Source organism: Thamnophis elegans, chromosome 3, assembly GCF_009769535.1.
Source record: "Thamnophis elegans isolate rThaEle1 chromosome 3, rThaEle1.pri, whole genome shotgun sequence".
NCBI lineage: Eukaryota > Metazoa > Chordata > Lepidosauria > Squamata > Colubridae > Thamnophis > Thamnophis elegans.
The window spans coordinates 41,352,970-41,372,150 of record NC_045543.1 but is presented as its reverse complement, the minus strand read 5'-3'; the positions used below and the strand labels follow the sequence as shown (position 1 = coordinate 41,372,150).

The 19,181-nt window shown below is 42.8% G+C and overlaps 1 protein-coding gene across 4 annotated transcripts in view; it reads left to right on the top strand.

Annotated features, from left to right (window-relative positions):
- The window catches only part of ATN1 (atrophin 1), a 69,225-nt gene extending 50,319 nt beyond the window's left edge, over positions 1–18,906 (top strand). For 3 of the 4 annotated variants that reach the window (XM_032212889.1, XM_032212887.1, XM_032212888.1), the window contains 10 exons: positions 3,366–3,571; positions 7,278–7,415; positions 7,771–7,884; positions 8,403–10,354; positions 11,296–11,518; positions 11,771–12,488; positions 13,382–13,525; positions 14,680–14,860; positions 16,367–16,460; positions 16,744–18,906. In XM_032212889.1, the coding sequence (XP_032068780.1) occupies positions 3,494–3,571; positions 7,278–7,415; positions 7,771–7,884; positions 8,403–10,354; positions 11,296–11,518; positions 11,771–12,488; positions 13,382–13,525; positions 14,680–14,860; positions 16,367–16,421 (3,603 nt within the window). In that variant the 5' untranslated portion in view covers positions 3,366–3,493 and the 3' untranslated portion in view covers positions 16,422–16,460; positions 16,744–18,906. The remainder of the gene's footprint in view (positions 1–3,365; positions 3,572–7,277; positions 7,416–7,770; positions 7,885–8,402; positions 10,355–11,295; positions 11,519–11,770; positions 12,489–13,381; positions 13,526–14,679; positions 14,861–16,366; positions 16,461–16,743) is intronic. The other variant, XM_032212890.1, reaches the window with a different exon arrangement.
- The last annotated feature ends 275 nt before the right edge of the window (positions 18,907–19,181 follow it).

Here is a 19,181-nt window from a genome sequence, read left to right as displayed (position 1 = left end):
TAAGTTTTGTATTTTAATCTGTATTTCATGATATAGAGTAATATCGAAGTAAGATTATTGAATTGCTCAAAGAAATATTGAATATAATACATTGTTTTAAACTACAGATTTTTCATCTGATATGACTGTTGTTTGGACTTTTAACATTGTGCCAGTAAAAAGATATTGCCAGTTGAAAGCTTGCCACTTTGTGTGAAATTTCCATTGGCCTAATAAAATTATTGCCTCCATGGGGGTTAATGTTACTAGAATTTTGCTCTGCATCTACAGAGTTCAGCAGAATTATGATTTTTCTATAATATTGGCATTTGTTTTCAGAATTTCCCATTCCATATTTTCTCCATCTTAGCTATTCTTTGTTGACACTATTACTCTTTTACAAATACCGTATTTTTCAGACTATAAGACGCACCTTTTCCCCTCCCAAAAAAGAGGGTAAAAATATGGGTGCATCTTATACACTGAATACATCATTTTTGGTCTCCTGAAACCCCACCCCCTTCACAAAAATGGACATGCATAGGCTTTGAGAGGCCTGCAAAATGCTCCTGGGGGCTAGGGAGGGCAAAAACGAGTGAAAAACGGGCTGTTTTTTGCCCCCCCAACCACCAGGAGCATTCTACAAGCCTCCCAAAGCCTATGCATGCCCTGTTTTTTTGCAAAAAATGAGCCCATTTTTTGCCCGTTTTTGGGCGGAGCAGCCCCCAGGAGCACTTTGCAGGCATCTCAAACTCTCTGCATGCCCCCTTCTTCACAAAAAATGAGGCATGCAGAGGGTTTGGGAAGCCTGCAGAGTGCAAAAACTTTTTTTAAAATTTATCTCTTCAAAATCTTGGTGCATCTTATGCTCCGATGCATCTTATAGTCCAAAAAATATGGGTTACAATACATAATTGAACTTAAGTTATATTCAAGACTTGTTGGAAAATAATCCGGTAAGATCCCACATATTGGGCCTCCTTCGGATGCCCTCAGCCAGACAATGTCGGCCTGCGGGCCCCCGGAGGAGAGCCTTCTCTGTGGCTGCTCTGACTCTTTGGAATGAGCTACCCCCAGAGATCCGGACCTTACCCACTCTCATGGCCTTCAGGAAAGCTGTTAAAACCTGGCTATTCCGGCAGGCCTGGGGCTGTTGACCTCATGGATGAGGTCCAGCCCCGATTAGAACAAATGCATGTGTTGTGATTTTAAATCTGTCCTTTTCTTATTTTTTTTCTTCCTCTTCTTCATTTTTGTAAGCCACCTAGAGTCCTTCGGGATTGGGCAGCATATAAATTTTAATAATAAATAAATAAATAATCTCTATATGAATATTATCATTGTCTTGCACAAAAATCCTAATTTCTGAGTCTTTTTGTGCTTAGAAATGCCAGCCTTGACAGTTTTATTACCTCTGTCTTCATTCAAACCTCCTTTAAAAACCAAAAGTAGAATCCTTGGTCTTCATCCTTTAGTCTTCAACCTCAACAAAATCTAGTTAGTTAGAGTTTTATGTGTCCATGCAGATTTTAAGCTGTTGTACCACATAGGAAAAGTCAATTTTAGTGAAATATCTAAATTATGCATCCTCAAAGAGAATAGAGTTTCCTCTTGGGTACTGTAAATCTTCTTTCTCTTGTGTATGATCTCATAGCTACATGGCTAAATTTGATATTTTCAAAGTCACATGAAATCCCCAGCACAAACTACATTGGCACTGGGAAAGAAAGCCCAAATCTATCTATCTATCTATCTATCTATCTATCTATCTATCTATCTATCTATCTATCTATCTATCTATCTATCTACCTACCTACCTACCTACCTACCTACCTACCTTTCTATCTATCTATCTTTCTTTCCTTCCTTCCTTCCTTCCTTCCTTCCTTCCCCCCTTCCCTCCCTCCCTTTTTTGAGACACATGTAGACAATTTGAATGTCCATAAAGTTGTACCAGATTAATATTTATATTTCACTAGTGAGGTCACACTTGTATCCAGTTCTGGTCTAGATGATATGAAAGAGATGTTGAGACCTTAAAAAGAGTGCAGAGAAGAGCAACAAAGCTAATAAGGGGTCCCAGGCTAAACCATATGACAAATGGTTAAGGGAGCTAGGTATGTCTAATCCAGGGGTCAGCAACCTTAAACACTCAAAGAGCCAGAAAGGTCCTAACTGGAAGCCCCCAGTTCAATTCTGGAGCCAACTGGAAGTCCAGTTCCCCCACCATAGAATCTCCTCCTAGCACGGTATCCTTTTCCCACTGCCACCTGGAAGTCTGGTTCCCCCAACCTAGAGTCTCCTCCTAGCGCGGTGTCCTTTTTCCTCTACCTGTCCTAACTGAAAGCCCTATCAATTGTGGAGCCAACTGGAAAACCCATCCCTGGCCATAGAGTCTCCTTCTGGCGCGCTGTGTTCCTCCCCACCAACCGGAAGCTCCTCTCAAAACTGTGGCACCAACCATCAACAGAGAGCCGTGGCAGAGGGACGAAAGAGCCACATGCGGCTTCAGAGCCGCAGGTTGCTGACCCCTGGTCTAGTCTAGCAGAGAGAAGGACAAGGGGTGATATGATAGCAGTCTTCCATAGTTGAGGGACTGTCGCGAAGAAGAGGGGGTCAATCTAATCCCCGGCACCTAAGGGCAGGTGGAAGATCATTAAAGAGAGTCCCAACCTAGAGTTCCAACCTAGAACTAAGGAGAAATTTCTGATAATGAGAACAATTCATCAATGGAATAGCTTGCCTTTGGAATTGTAGATCCTTCATCACTGGAAGTTTTCAAGAAGAGATTGGAAAGCTGTTTGTCTGGATTGATATAGGACCTCCTGCTTGAGCAAGGGTTTGGACTGAAAGACTCCCAAGATCCCTTCCAACCCTATGATTCTTACGTTCCATGTTCTATTTTCTCTGTCACAGCATTAACATGGTGTCTGTTGATGGAGTCAAGGTTATTTAGGAATTTCCAAGGTTGTATATAACATGGATTAAACAAATGTTAAAACTACTTTGTATTGAAATTCTATATTCAGAATATTGAACAAGACAATATAATTAGACCACAAATAGCTATTATAGTAAAAGCTGCAAAATAAACATGCAGAAACAATCATAATTAAAGTGTCAGCCTCTCTTGGTATTTTAAGCCATTAATAATGTTATCAGTTCTGGAGAAAATGAATTCAAAATAAATAATATTCTGGCTTTCCTCCATTACTGTAGAAATATGTAAATTGGTGATTTCGCAGAGAAAAGCTTTAATATGCCATCTAATATGCACTTTTAAGTTTTTAAATAGTTTTATTGAAAAGTCTGAGGAAAACCTTTAATTCTTAATTCATATAACATTTTCTAACTTCTTATCGTTTTCTCCAAATTTTCTGTTTTAGAAATTGCCAGCCATTGCATACCTGGATAAAGTTTCTTGCTGACTGTTTTTTCCTGAGGAGTGTAATTCTTTGAGGCTCTTACCTCAGTCCCTCAAGGAATAGCGGAGTGGGGAAAGGTACAAAAGTTAATGTTTTCATCCACCCGGACGAAGGAGAATGGGGACCCTACACCCAAAAGAATGAAGACTCGACAGAATAAAGATTCTGTAAGTAGGATGGAATAAAAATAAGAGTATATAATAATAAAAAGAGCTTAATTTTATTTTTTTTTAAAGGTAGCTGCTGCTGTCAAAACTGAGGGAGAATATGTTTAGACAACAACGGTAGCATTATACTGATAGTCCTCGACTTACAACAGTTCGCTTAGTGACCATTTGAAGTTACAACAGCACTAAAGAGGACCTATGACCATTTTTCACACTTATGACCACTACAGCATCCCCAGAGTCACATGATTTACAATCGGATGCTAGACAACTGACTCACATTTATGATAGTTGCCGTGTGTCTTGGGGGTCATGTAATCCTTTTTGCAAACTTCTGACAAGCAAAGCCAGTGGGGGAACCCGATTCACTTAACAACCATGTTACTAATTTAATAACTGCAGTGATTCATTTAACAAATGTGGCAAGAAAAGTCATAGAAGAACTTTTCACTTAACAAATTTTTCACATAGCAGCATCAATTTTGGGCTCAATTGTAGTCGTAAGTTGAGGACTACTTGTATAGAAGTGTTGGCAATCTCTAGGAATGTCTTGTGATTCCTAAATTCAAATACTTGGGGAGCTATTGAAGTGTGAACATTTCATTCATGAGTACAGGTAGTCCTCAACTTAATGACCACAAATGAGCTCACAATTCCTGTTGCTAAGTGAGATATTTGTTAAGTGAATTTTGCCCATGTTATGACCTTTCTTGCCATAGTTAAGTAAACTACTGTAGTTATTAAGTTAGTAACACAGTTGTTAAATGAATTATGGGATTCAGATGGAAATAAACATTAGTCCTGTCTTTGTCATCTTAAGAATAGCAATAGAAAAGTAGTAAGAAAATAAAACTATTTTATTTATACTGTAGTTACAGAATTTTGAGTAAGTAATAATCATCTTTGAAGTTCTACAATAATTGCAAATTTAATATAATGAAAGACACACTCCACAAAGTTCAGTATAAAGTAATGTTACTTAGCCATTCCATAAAAAGCATTATGAATCACTCCTAGGGGGAAATATTATTTTTTTAAAAAATCTTATTCCTTTCATCTTGTATTAGTAAACCTGAACCAAAATTACCTTCAAAATGAAAGTAATATGTCCTTAAATTTCTACCATGTCTCTTCTATTAACAAACACTGGGTTCTACAATTAATGAATGGATGCTTTAATCATTCTCAAATATTTTTGAAGATTTTGCCATTTGGTCTCTTGACACTAGCAAAATTTCTGGAATTCATTGCTTGGCCAAGTTTGAGGACCTCCCTTATGGTACACCTAGAACAGGAGTGTCAAACTGGCGGCCCACAGGCTAGATGTGCCACACATAGGCCACGCCCACCCCAGCTCCATGAAGGGGGAAAATGTCACGAAACGTCATGTGATGGCAATGTGACATGGCGAGTTTGACACTTGTGACCTAGAACATTCATAGATAGGTATTGTTAGATTCTGCAAGATAGAAGAGCAGGAATAGGAAAGTTTTTCTGCCATGAGCAAGTTTCATGAACCACACAGGATTAAAACCAGACCTTTAATGGCAATTAATAATTTAAATCTGATTAAAATTAACAATCTAAGATAATTTGTTATTTTCGTTACTTTAAAGTAACCTATACAACTTAAACTTCCAAACCTACCAGTTGCGGTACTAAGTACCTAACATGATACTGGATTTGCAGTTTTACAAAGACAGCATAACCAGAAAATAACTGCACATGGATGGTATTCACCCATGCATAATCTAGTAGATCACTTGTTGTATTTCATTAAGACAGAGGGAAAAATATGTATAACACAAAATTGTTCTCCCACACTGAATGGAGTGGAAAGAATGTAAAGAGAAGAAGTGGTTGTTTGTAAGACAGTTTGCATTTTTTATACACCCCGGAGCTACAAAATTCCACTCAGATATTTTTCCTTTAAATCTATAGTACATGAAATGTACAGTATTTTGCTATTAAAAATGCTTAATCTAAAATCTTTCACTTGCCTCATCAGGCAAGCAATACTTTAGACCAATGATGGCAAAACCTTTTTGGCTGCTGTGCCAAAAGCGGGGGGAGCACAGGGGGGTCATCCGCTGGCGTGCCACACCCTTAATGCTATGCGCGTGTGCTCCCCAGCGATCAGTGACATCCCCACCCCCGCTTTTGCTGCAGTTTTATCGCCTTCCCCAGACTCCAGAGGCTTTCTAGGAGCCTGGAGAGGGTGAAAACAGCCTCCTCCCCCTGGACACCCTCCAGAGGCCTCAGGAGCTTCCATGAAGCCTCTGGAGGGCAAAAAAAAACAACAGACCTATGGGGAACCCGGAAGTTCGGGAATGGTGACTTCCGGTTTGTGTGTAGGGCCGATTTTTGACCTCCGGAGCCTTCAGGGACCTTCAGGAGGCTTTCCTGAAGCCTCCGGAGGGTGAAAAACAGCCTCAAAAGAACAGCGAAGTCAGCTAGCCAGCACACATGTGTTGATGGCAACGCCTCGCATGCACTGATGAATGGCTCCATGTGCCACCTGTGGCACATGTGCCATAGGTTCGCAATTACGGCTTTAAACAAATACCGTATTTTGAAGAGTATAAGATGCACCTTTTTCCCTCAAAAAAGAGGCTGAAAATCTGGGTGTGCCTTATACATCGGATACAGCATTTTTTGCCTCCCAAAGCCCGCCCATTCACCAAAATTGCTGTGCATACCCTTTGGAGGCTTTCAGAGAACTCCTGGGGGCTGGGGAGGGCAGAAATAAGCAAAAACCTGGCCATTTTGCACCCCAGCCCCCAGTAGCAGTCTATAAGCTTCCCTAAGGCTATGCATGCAATTTGTTGGCTCGTTTTTGGCCCCCCTAGCTGCCTCAGGAGCACTCTGCAAGCCCCCCCCCAGGCTATTCATGCCTTTTAAAAAAAACAGGTCCATTTTCTTGAAAAATGGGCCATTTTGGGGAGATTTTCAGAGTGCAAAAACTTTTTTTTCTTTTGGGAAGCTCTTTAACTGATTGATGAGAATTACATTGATCAAGTGCTGTGCCAGCAAGAACAAAGTCTTAGGTGCTGCAGATAGTCACCTATTTCCTTCTCCAACACATGGATAAATACACCTGGAAACATCTACCTACCTACTCTCTCTCTCTCTCTCCCTCCCTACCTACTGTACTTCTTTCTCTTTCTCTCTCTCTCTTTCTATTTCTATCTCTCTATCCCTCTACCTACCTACCTACACCCTCTCTCTCTCTCTCTCTTCCTACCTACCTACTGTATTTCTCTATTTCTCTCTCTCTCTCTCTATTTCTCTCTCTCTCTCTCTCTTTACTTACCTACCTACTCTCTCTCTCTCTCTCTCTCTCTCTCTCTCTCTCTCTACCTACCTACCTACCTACCTACCTACTGTATTTCTCTCTCTTTCTCTTCCTCTCTATCTTTCTATCTACCTACCTACCTTTTTTTTAGATTTGCCTCTTCAAAACCTCGGTGCGTCTTATACTCCAAAAATATGGTATCTGTAAAGACAAAATCATTATAGACAATGAGATTGATTGAATTATTCTACCTAGAGATTGTGAATCCAAATACTGAGATATTTTTGATAGCTTTACACATAATGAAAATCCAAACTGAGAAGAGAGCAGAAAAGTTCAGGCCAGGAGACAGGAAAGAATTGGAAGGAGAGGTAAAAACCTGAAATAAATAATTATGTGTTTTCTCAAAAGATGTCAATGCGGAGTGGTCGAAAGAAGGAGACTCCGGGGCCCCGAGAGGAGCTCAGAACCCGGGGTCGAGCATCTCCTGGTGGTGTCAGTACTTCCAGCAGTGATGGCAAAGCTGAGAAATCACGACAAACTACCAAGGTAGAATTTTCACCTGTTTGCAAAAACATTTATTAGAGTTTGAAGGTCCTTCCTCTTTAAGGCAATTATTGTTTATTTGTTAACCTACATAACCTCCACCATCAGTTGTCCTAATGTGCCCTAAATTGGGTGCTTAGCAGTCTGATACTTTCTCAGCCACTACATTATCTGTTTGATAATGGAATCGCCTATGTGACCAATACAGGAAATTGTTTCAATTAATCTTACTTGCATGTGAATTATGTTATATTTTCTGTAGCTAAACAGAAAATTTAACATGTATACTTTGAATAAATGATATTTACTTTTTTTTTGCTCTGCAATATGTCCCTTCCCCTGTCCATTTGCCTTGCAGAAAGGTCGTGTGGAGGAATCAATGGCACCTAAAGGAAGCAAGCAAAGTCGATCAGAGGAGATTTCAGAGAGTGAAGGAGAGGATAGCAATGCTGCAAAGAAAACTAAAACAGAAGTAGGTATTTCCTACAACTTTTCTTCCTTAGGATGGCTCACCTTCAAACATCCCCAGAATTATTGTTTTCCTAAGATTATGTAGCCAAGAACCAACCTAAAGCAAAGGAGAAATTTCCTGATAGTTAGAACAAATACCGGTAATCTGTGGAACAACTTGCCTCCAGAAGTTGTGGATGCTCCAACACTGGAAGTTTTAAAGAAGAAATTGGACAACCAATTCTGAAATGGTCTAGGGTTTCCTGCTTGGGCAGGGAATTGAGCTGGAAGGGACTAGAAGGTCCCTTCCAACTCTATTAATCTATTAGGTATTCACCTCTGCTCTATCATATTTGACAGTTGTGGTTGTATTTTCCATTGCTTGTCAATATAGCTGATTATTCACACACAAATGAGGCAGCATTTCCTATACCTGAATGCAATTCTTCTTTTAACATAGCTCCATAGCTTACCTAACAAGGTCTCTTAATATCCTGAAAGAGTATCTGCTGAGTATTCATTGCTTTTCTTAAATCCTAGGAGCTGCCAAGACCACAGTCTCCTTCAGATGTGGACAGCCTAGATGGCCATAGCTTCAACGATGAGACAAGCAGTGACCCACGAGACATTGACCAAGATAATCGAAGCACCTCTCCCAGCGTCTACAGCCCTGGCAGTGTGGAGAATGATTCTGATTCCTCCTCTGTGCTTTCACAAGGACCCTCCCGCTCTTATCATCACCCTCCACTCTTTCCCCAGAGCCCCTCACCAGCTCCTCTGCCAGAGGGCCTTACGCGTCCCCCAGAATCCAACTTCAGCTTATCAGGGGAGGTTCATCCTCAGGGCCCCCCAAGTGGCTACCAATCTCAAATTGAAGCCCAGGCTTCAAGAATTTTCCAGGCGCAGGGCCAAGCCCCCCCAGTTCCCACTCCTTCTACCAACTCGTCCTCCTCCCCCTCGTCTTCGTCCTCTTCATCCTGCACAATGCATGCTTCTCTGTACCCCAATGCTAATGTGGTCCAACTGGGACCGAAAGCTGTGAGTGCAGGAGTGGGGATTCCAGCACCAAGTGGGCGTGAGCAATCCCTCGGTACTAAGCACAACCCACCTCCCACTACTCCTATTTCATTAGCTTCTGTGGCAGGTGGCATGCCTCCTCAGAAGACACCCCCAAACAATTCCCCATCAATCATTCCTTCCGCTGCTGCGACTTTTCCGCATGTGCTAGCCAACCTGCCTCCGCCCCCAGCTCTGCGCCCTCTGAATAACATGACGGTGACATCCAGCTCACCAGGGGTGGTGGGGCAAGCATTAAGTGGACATCTTTCATCGCCCCATGCAATAGGGCAGGATAAGTCCCCCGTCCCTTCTCGTTATCCCTATGCACCCCCTCCTCCTCCTCCACCCCCCAGCTCTTCTGCTCAGTATCCCCTTCCTCCCCCTTCCCAGGCGTTGCCAAGTTACAGTTCATCATATGGCCACTCCTTTCCACCACCCAGCAGCCTCTCTGTATCCAGCCAACCGCCCAAGTACACTCAGCCCTCCATGCCCTCCCAGCCTGTATGGAGTCAAGGCCCACCACCCTACAGCCGCCCACTAGGGAACACTAACTCTCACCCTCCTGCCTCCTTTCCTGGTCAGTCCACTCATCACCCGCAGCAGCAGCAGCAGCAGCAACAGCACCATCACAACCACAGCAATGGTGCTGGTCTCTCTCCAGCAGCAGTTGCCACACCCCAGACATCTAGCAGTTATTCCCACCCATTAGAACCAGGCCCACATCACCCTCCTCATGCTGCCTATGGGCTACGCCTCTACCCACCCCATAGCCATGCTACATACAGTCAGGCTCCTTCTGCATCTTCCTCTTCCTCGTCTTCCTCCTCCTCCTCTTCTTCCTCCTCATCCCAGGGTACATACCCTGGACTCTGTAGCCACCCTCAAGGGCAGAGCACAGCCACCTATGCCTTTCCTCCTCCCCCTCCCCCTTCACCCGCCCATGGGGCTGGACCCCCAGTCACTTCTGCTTCAGTTACCCTCTCCACTGTCATAACCACAATGGCCTCTTCCTCTACAGCTCCGTATAAGACAGCATCGCCTCCAGTTGGAGCCCCAACAACAGCCCCTTATGGGAAGCGTACAGCTTCTCCCTCTCCTACTTTCCAACCGCCAGCCCCCTACAAGCCAGGCTCTCCTCCTGCATCCTCAGCATCCTCCTTCCGTGTAGCCACACCCCCAGGATACCGATTAAGCTCTTCTCCGGCAGCGGGAGGCTACAAGGCCTCCTCACCAGCCCCCATTGTCCCTCCTGCCTCTGGAAGTATGGCTGCCCCTGCCCCACCCTTGCCTCCCCTGCCACTCAGTGCTGCACAAATAAAGCAAGAGCCTTCAGAGGAATTTGAGCCCCCTGATAGCCCAATGCCTCCGATACGGAGTCCGTCCCCGGCTCCCAAAGTGGTGGATGTCCCAAGTCATGCCAGCCAATCAGCCAGGTAAGGAACAAAGGGAAACTGAGAGAGTGGGAAAGGGAGATCAAGGGGTTGGGGACAAGGGATTCCTTCTTTGACCAATTGAATTTGCAGAATTCAGCAGAAGAGAATGATGATGTAGAAGGTTTCTTTAATAAAACCAGAAAGGTCAGCAAGTGGGCTTGGAATAACCCTATAGGGACAGAGTTCCCCGATTGTCCCATGGCTATGCATACTTAATTGATTGATTCATACATCACCCATTTCTAAAAGCTTTGCATGGGACAGCTTGCTAAAATCTCAAAAGTTAGAATCGCTGTTGAAAAGGAATTTCTGGTGGACCTTTATAAGTAATAGTGCTTTGAATGGCTTCTGCATTTTACCTCTCTATTCAAGAAATAGAAGCAGAATTTTTCTTTTTACAACCCTTTAATCCCTTTTGTCGGGGTGGAGTCGGGGCGACTGAATGGAGCTGAGCGTTTATGGCTGGATGCCAGAGGTGGGTTGCATCCGGTTCGCATCGGTTCGGGCGAACCGGTAGTGGAATGTTGGCCTGGGTCGCAGAACTGGCATGTTCAGAACTATTTATAGACAACTGTGCAAAGCGCACCCGCAGCGAACCAGCAGTAATGCCGGCAGCAACCCACCCCTGCCGGATGCCCTTCCTGATGCCTACACAGAATTTGCAGCAGATATTTTTTCTTTGTGTCCTGATAAAGAAACATCTGGGGCGTAGGATTGAACTCTCAACCTTCCAAGTGAGAGATCACCGCTAGGCCACTGTGCCACTCACAAGGAATAGAAGCAGAATAAACAATGCAAAATTAAAATTGTTGTGTCGTTTGGCCTAATGTTTGTAATTCTGGCAGATCAAATAATCTTGTACTGTTTTTCTTGAAGAATTTGGGTTTACCCAGGGTGAGTTCATATGGAGGCTGAGATATTCGGGTTTCTTTCTCACCCAGGTTCAACAAACATCTGGATCGTGGCTTTAATTCTTGTTCACGGACTGATCTCTACTTTGTGCCCCTGGATGGCTCCAAACTGGCCAAGAAACGAGCTGATCTTGTTGAGAAAGTGCGCAGAGAGGCGGAACAGAAGGCCAGGGAAGAGAAAGAGCGAGAAAGAGAACGGGAACGAGAGAAAGAACGGGAGAGGGAGAAAGAAAGGGAACTGGAACGAAGCGTGGTAAGTAAATGCCAGTTACATGCAGAAACTCCTCCTTTGATTCTTGGCTTCCCCTCTGAAAGAATAATAGAATTGCAGAATCAGATATATCCCTGCCAGAAGTTTTCAAAGAGCTGCTGCCAGTTGACTATGCAATCCATGTTTATTAACTGCCAAGATTGTCAGAAGGTAGATGCCCTGACACACATCACACAATGTCCTTGGCAAGCAGAACACGTCTTGCTAAATGACCTACTCTCTCTTCTCTTGCAGAAAGTTGCCCAAGAGGGCCGACCAGTAGATTGTCCATCTCTTGGCCCTGTTCCTCATCGCCCATCTTTTGAGCAAGGCAGTGCCGTAGCGACTGTCCCACCATATCTGGGTCCTGACACACCAGCCCTCCGTACTCTCAGCGAGTATGCCCGGCCTCATGTCATGTCTCCGAGCAACCGGAATCACCCCTTCTATGTCCCTTTGGGTGCAGTTGATCCAGGATTGCTTGGTTACAATGTGCCAGCCATCTACAGCAGCGACCCAGCCACGCGGGAGAGAGAATTGCGAGAACGGGAAGCCCGTGAACGAGATCTCAGGGATCGCGACCTGCGTGAGCGTCTTAAGCCTGGTTTTGAAGTTAAACCAGCTGAGTTGGAGCAGCTCCATGCCGTGCCCAGTGCTGCAATGGATCCTTTCCCACGTCATGGGGGGTTGGCTCTCCAGGCAGGTCCAGGCCTCCACCCTGCTTTTCCCTTCCATCCAGGGCTGGGCCACCTGGAGCGAGAACGGCTGGCCCTGGCGGCTGGCCCGGCTTTGCGCCCCGACATGTCTTATGCTGAGCGATTAGCAGCTGAACGACAGCATGCCGAGAGAGTGGCTGCTCTGAGCAACGACCCCTTGGCTCGACTGCAGATGCTCAACGTGACCCCCCATCATCACCAGCACTCCCACATCCACTCCCACCTCCATCTCCACCAGCAGGACGCTATCCATGCAGGTGAGATTCCTTGGCCCCAGCATGGTCTGGAAGTAGATTTCAAATGTCTTTTTGGAATGGTTGAATTCTCACTAGAATGTCTTTGGAACCTCACCTGATTGGACACCTTCAGTAGAAAGATTGAACACGTGATTACTGTGCAAGAGGAAACTAGTACGGCAGGGAGAACACTGAGATTCAACCATTCTCCTTGATGTGCTCATTTTCAGCTTACATGAAATGTTGGTGGATGGAGGTTCTTTTAGTCATGTAACACTTTTTTTCTTAAGAGCTCAGCTGCAAGTTTGCTTAGGTCAGTGAGCATTAAGTCTCAGCAACTGTGTTAGACCTATCACTCAGATATGTCAGTGAATTAATTATAATCTCTGTATTTGTAACCTAAGATGTTTAACTAAAATTGAATTCTGAGTACCTCAAGAAAGCTTTCAAGGTCCTTGCCCTGCCCTCCTCCCCTTCCTTCCTTCTTTCCTCCCTCCCTCCCCATCCTCCCTCTCTGTTTTACCTTCCATCCTTTTCTACTTTTGATGAAATCAGGATTACGACTGTACGCTACATCTAAATCAATAAGCAAATGAGGTAAGCTGTTAAATATTTACATATACGTATTAATATGAGTATTTGCACAAACAAAAGACTGGCCTTACCTCAGGCATGAATTATTTGACTGCAAGATAAGCCACTGTTCTTTTCGAATTGGTCTTTTATATAGAAAACAGTATTTTCATACCATATTGCAAGATTACAGAAAGGATGTTGTATAATACTATTATACATCTGAATACAAGGAACTAGGCTAAAGTGCATTCAAATCCCTTATATCCTACACATACAGTATATAGTATTGTTCCCCACATTCTTCCTTGTGTACCTAAAAACTAATCTCTCCTCTGCAGCTTCTGCCTCTGTTCACCCTCTTATCGATCCACTGGCTTCTGGGTCACATCTCACCAGAATACCCTACCCAGCGGGCACTATACCTAACCCACTTCTGCCTCACCCACTCCATGAAAACGAAGTGCTGCGCCACCAGCTTTTTGGTAAGAAATTTAAGGAGCGGAGAAAATATTCTGTCTCAATCAAACCGGAAAGGCATCTAGAAACGTAGGGGGTGGGTGGGGGGGTATAGCAGTAGATAAAATGGATTGAGAAAATGTTCCAAGTCTGGAACAGAAGGAATGATAAGGAGGAATACCTTCGAGACTGGTGTTCTCAGATATATTCTTCATGAATTATCTGACTTTTAAAATAAGTCTGTCACCTGTTTATTTTTAAACAGATTATACAGCTATCCATCTCAATCTTAAAATAGGCAGCTCAGTACATAAATCAGAAGCAAGAATTAAACAACAAAGTAGGGTCTCCTAAAAATGGTAATCCAATCGTACTATAGATGTTGAGCTCTATTCTTAAAGTCTCAGGTCTTAGTTCCTTGGAAAAATCCAGATCTTTAAAGATTTCCAGAAATGGGGCAGGGAGAGTCAGGAGGGTCTGCATTTCCGGAGTGGGGGGGGGGGGGGGAACCTGATCCATTAGACAGATGCCAAGAACAGAGAAGGGAGATTTCCTAGTACTCAGTAAATAATATTGTCTAACTGAAGGGATAGACTGTGCCTCCCCTGTCAGATCTGGTAGGACAGACAGAAATAATCAGAGGCAGGTAATCCCATAAATAATCTGTCTGGGAATACAAGGGAAAAGTAGGTAGTATTTTCCACAAATTTCTTTCCAAGAATTAAGATGTTGAAAGCTTATGCTGATCCACCAATGAAAAGCTAACTGACTGCAAAACTGGTTTTCCACCTGTATTAAGATTCAGTTTATTAAAATAATGAAATAAATACATTTAAAATTGTGAGCCTATGGGGTAGGACCATATTCAAGAAAGACATTTTCTAGGTCTGGACTGGAATCTAGATGTAGTCTTGAGAAAAGATTTAAAAGATAGGCTGAACTGAAAAGAGAACAGCAGAGCATCTTTTGTCTTGGAGTGATATACAAAAGAAAATGTCTTTTCTTTGTGAAAATTATCCAATGCTGACATTTACTCTTCTTTGTCCTACGGAAGGTAAAGGAAGCTGCAGTTCCTCTTTATATTGTGTTTTCCTAAGCAATAATCCCACAACCCCTGAACTGGGTCCATGTTGGGTCCAGTTGCAATTTATTGTTCTGTCTTTTCTGCTTTTGTCTACAGCTGCCCCCTACAGAGACCTGCCTGGCTCTCTGTCTGCTCCAATGTCTGCAGCACACCAGCTCCAAGCCATGCATGCGCAGTCAGCAGAGCTGCAGCGCTTGGCCCTGGAACAGCAGCAGTGGTTGCATGCCCATCACCCTCTGCACGGGGTGCCACTCCCCACACAAGAGGATTACTACAGGTAAACTAGCATTTTAAGATGTGCACAGGTTATGTTGCTTTTCACAGGGTGAAAAGAGTCAGTTCAGACCAGGAATTGGTGATTCAAAAAGTGATTTTTAAATACAGCTTCCTATCTTTGCCTTAATTTGGCAGAGATTAGAGAGAGACAAGATTTTGAATGTAAAAGATTACTGGAAACTTATTTGGTTCTCCTTGATCAGACTGGTAACAGTGAACAAGCTTCTCTGTAAGAGAGCTAGAATATTATCTCCTACCCAAAGTTTCCATATCTTATTATTTATTGCATGAAAAATGATCCTTATTACTCGAGTAACCTCTATATTACTCGAGTAACATTCTCTATGATTATCTGCAATGTGCTGTTATTTCTTGGCAGATGAATTCATGTAAATTTGCTGTAAGATAACTTTTGAAAAATAGAAATCTGGAACATTGTTGCATGATATTTATAGAAATATCATAAATATGATATTTCTTTCTCAGTAGATATTTGCATTGGTTGATTGGTTGGTGGTTATTATTCAGAGTCGGTTTGTAAAGCTGTGCTCTGCTTCTCAAAAAGAAGGCAATCCATTGCACAATATGAGAAGTAAATAGTAACTTCATTGAACGTGGACTATAATCATGGGATTGAAAACCGACTCTGATTTCCATTGAGCTAGTGTTAACAGAGCAGCAGTGGCTTTTAGATTGTTTCCTAGCACCAGTCAGGAAGCTGATCTGACTTTCAAAGCTTTAACTTCTGCCCACCAGTTATGTTGGACACAGTTCCTAGACAGGCTTTGATTATAGCGTTCAATGTTTCTGGAAAGCACCAGAAGGGAGAAGACAAATATAGAAGAATGCATTTGTCTCAAACTCACCTAACATTTGGTGAATATCATCTTTTGAACTCTTTCTGAATATAGAAGGGGTTAGATGACTGCCAGACGTTCCAGTTATGTTGGAACGTCATTTTTGGGCAGGTGTAGAGATGGGGAACTTTGCTGCTGAACTACAGTTTCCAACATACCTGCCATCACAGTTAATAATGAAGAATGCTGGTTTCTGTAGTTCAGAACATCTGGGGAACCACTGGTTCTTCACCCCTATTCTGATATCCTATTGCTGCCTTTTAGGCAACAAGCAAAGACTATCTTGTTCTCAGAAGTATTTAAGTTTCTTTTAAAAAAGCACCTTTGTAGCTATTTCAATTTGTTTTCTTTTGTTACTTTATTGTTGTTATGCTATTTAGGTTTTTATTTGGATTTGTTTTGTAAGCTAACTTCAGGGTTTTATCAGGGTGTAAATTCCTCAATTGAAATATTGTAGTATTTTAATGATTTTGCACTATTGTAACTATAGTTTGTAAGCTACTCTGAGAATCTTTTCAGGGGTAAAGAAAACCAACCAACCAGAAATTAAATTGACAAGGACTGACTCCAAATGACTATCAGTCTTTCCCTTTCCTTTAAAGGCCCTCCCAATACTTGTGAGGCCAAGACTGTTTTATTTTCTATGGCAGTTGCTGCTGCAGGAAGAAGAAAGAACTAAAAGTTGCAGGTTTGGGGCACAACTAAGGCTGGTAGAATGGATGGCAACTAACTCTCCCCCAATAGGTATTGGACTGATTTTTACACTATCTTATTTCAGGCCACAGTTGAAGATATGCCTGTTCATCCAGGTATTTATGGGAATACTATCTTAGGATCAGAATAGTTTATCTGTTATTTAATTTGCTTTGCAAACAAACCTTTTTTGTTTTTGTGGGTTTGTCATTTATTGTTTTCTCAACACCATTATTACATAGTCCATTATATTACATAGAGATTTATTTTTTAACTGTACAACTTAATGATGTTGTGTTCACTCTTTTCCCTCCCTTCTTTCTTGTTTTTACAGTCACCTGAAAAAAGAAAGTGACAAGCCCCTTTAAATGGACCCCATTCCCCACAATGATGTCATTATCCTTTGTTGTTGCTGCTTCTTCTTCTTGGAGAGGAAAATCAACTCATCAAACTCTGGATGAGGAAGAAGCTACTTAGTGACACAATTCCCTAAATCATTCAACAAATCCAAACAACTGTGGTGGGAGGGAGAAGGGTAGTACAAGGGAAAATATGAGAGATCAAAAAAGGATTTTGGACAAATGGCTCGACATTCCCTTGTTTCAGTAAGAAAAGGTATGAATTATCATGCATTCCTTTTCTCCCTGCCATGTCCCGCCACCACCACCACTCTCTAGCCCTAAGGTGGATGTCACTAAAAGCATAATGGGGCTAAATGGGGCCTCCCTCTTTTTTGTACTTTGACAACCAGATGGTTTTGAGGAACACTGCATTGTCAGACTTTCAACAAGGCATTATCACATTCCTCTTCAACCCTTGAAAGACTAGGCCAAGTTAAGAGGTGCATAGCACCACAAGATGGTTTCAAAAGAGCAGCTGCTGCCTTTTTATCCATGCCTTGAGGGAACTTTGATGAGTCTGGAAAATACTGTGGAACGACAACAGAGCGTTTCCCTCGCATTTCATTAGTGAGTGAGATTGATATGGCCACACAGTGCAAAGCATGGTTGAAATTGTCTCTGATGGCAACTGCTCCTTTTCCCTTCACCCATTCCAGTCGATGTACTCATGCACATCCCGTTAGACGTGGCAGTTTTGCGTAGCAATTTGTGAATCCTTGATCTCCCCATGTGTGTGTCTAATTTCACAGTTGTATATCTTGATCTGTCCACATACATACATACATACATACATATGTACATACATATGTACATAAGAACATTAAAAGAAAGTCAATTATGGGAGAAGAATCTCCCTACACAACCAGTTCCACGCAACACACACATGGGTGTGCAGATGCACGTGCGTGCACACACACACACAGACACACACACTAATTTATATATAAATGCAGCTCTTAAAGAACAAAACCAGCCAAGTAGCCAAAAAAAAGCCTTCCAAAATGTTTTAATGTTTGCTTTCTGCATGCCCAGGGGCTATTATCAAGTAATCAAGATTTTAAAATTACATTCCCTGTTAGTTTGTTGCAAAGCAGAGAAATGAAAAAAGATACCTTGAAAACAGGATCTATTCTCCGCTGGAGTGGAATATAACATCTTTTCCCAGTATTTTTGCAGATCGGTAGGGTAGGGTCCTTGTGTTTTGGCAATTGCATGGAGTTCTTGAAATTAGCACCTTGGATAATTGCAGCACCTTGTGAGTTTATCAAGGATTCATTCTATTCAGTCTGTATAGTAGAGGAGTGCACATATGAGAGCATGACTTGGTCAGCTGTACGCAAGTTTAACTTGTGGGATCCTGTTCATGGCATCCTGAGCATTGATTTATATGGATGGGACACTCTTCCATCATATAGAGAAAATCCTTGCCCTGATGAGGGAATGAAGCACCAGAAATGATAAATAGGAATTACTAGCTCCCCTGCCCCCCTCCCTCCCACTTCTAACAACCATATTCAGTATGCACATCCCCAACAATGAGATTTGTGAATTACTGATCACTTTAGCATAGTCTTTTAAGTTGGTGATGAAAAATCAGCAAGAATTGAGGAAAGACATTGGCACTAGACATTTTCTCTGCTGCTAGCAGAGTAAAAGGGCACAAGATTAGAAGGATGAGGCCATACTTAATTGCCTTTAATCTCAGAATGTCTTTAAGATGCTTGGTCCGAATCACATTCTTTGGAATGCAAGTAGCTTTTGTTGAAGGTCTACTTCTCTCCAGTATAAAGACAAGCTTTATTAGCAGGCCTGACGTAGGGGAATGTGTCAGAGGTCCTTCAAGTGGAATAAGTATGCAGCTGCAAGTGGGCACAATTGTCCACAGGTGGCAACTGATAAAGGCATCTCTGGACAAAGCAAGAGACGGCATGAAGTAAAGCTGATGCTTTGTGCCACCTGCCTTCATAGGGCAGGTCCTCGGGTTTAGAGGATTAGAAACACTCAAGAAACAGGGAGCGTGTATATAAAACTGCATACACTACAGCATACTTGCATAGAAATTCCCTAGCGTGACGAGCCCATTCAAAAACCTCAACCTACTAGATTCCCAAAAATGATTTTGCTGTTTTCCCATCCTTTTTCCGCTTCGCTTGACTTAGACACCAAAAAAAGGGGAACGATATGGCCAGAGCAGCTCGGCTTCCTCACGGAAAAAGCCAACTGTAACTCCTTCCGGCCGTTTGAAAGTTCGGAGCCCTCTTTCCGGTTCTTCCCTCCTTCCCGTTGCGTCATTGGCAGGGCGTGGTCTTAAAACTCTGGCCAATAAAAAACGATCTCTTTAGCATACGGCTTTTACGATGCCCAAAACTTA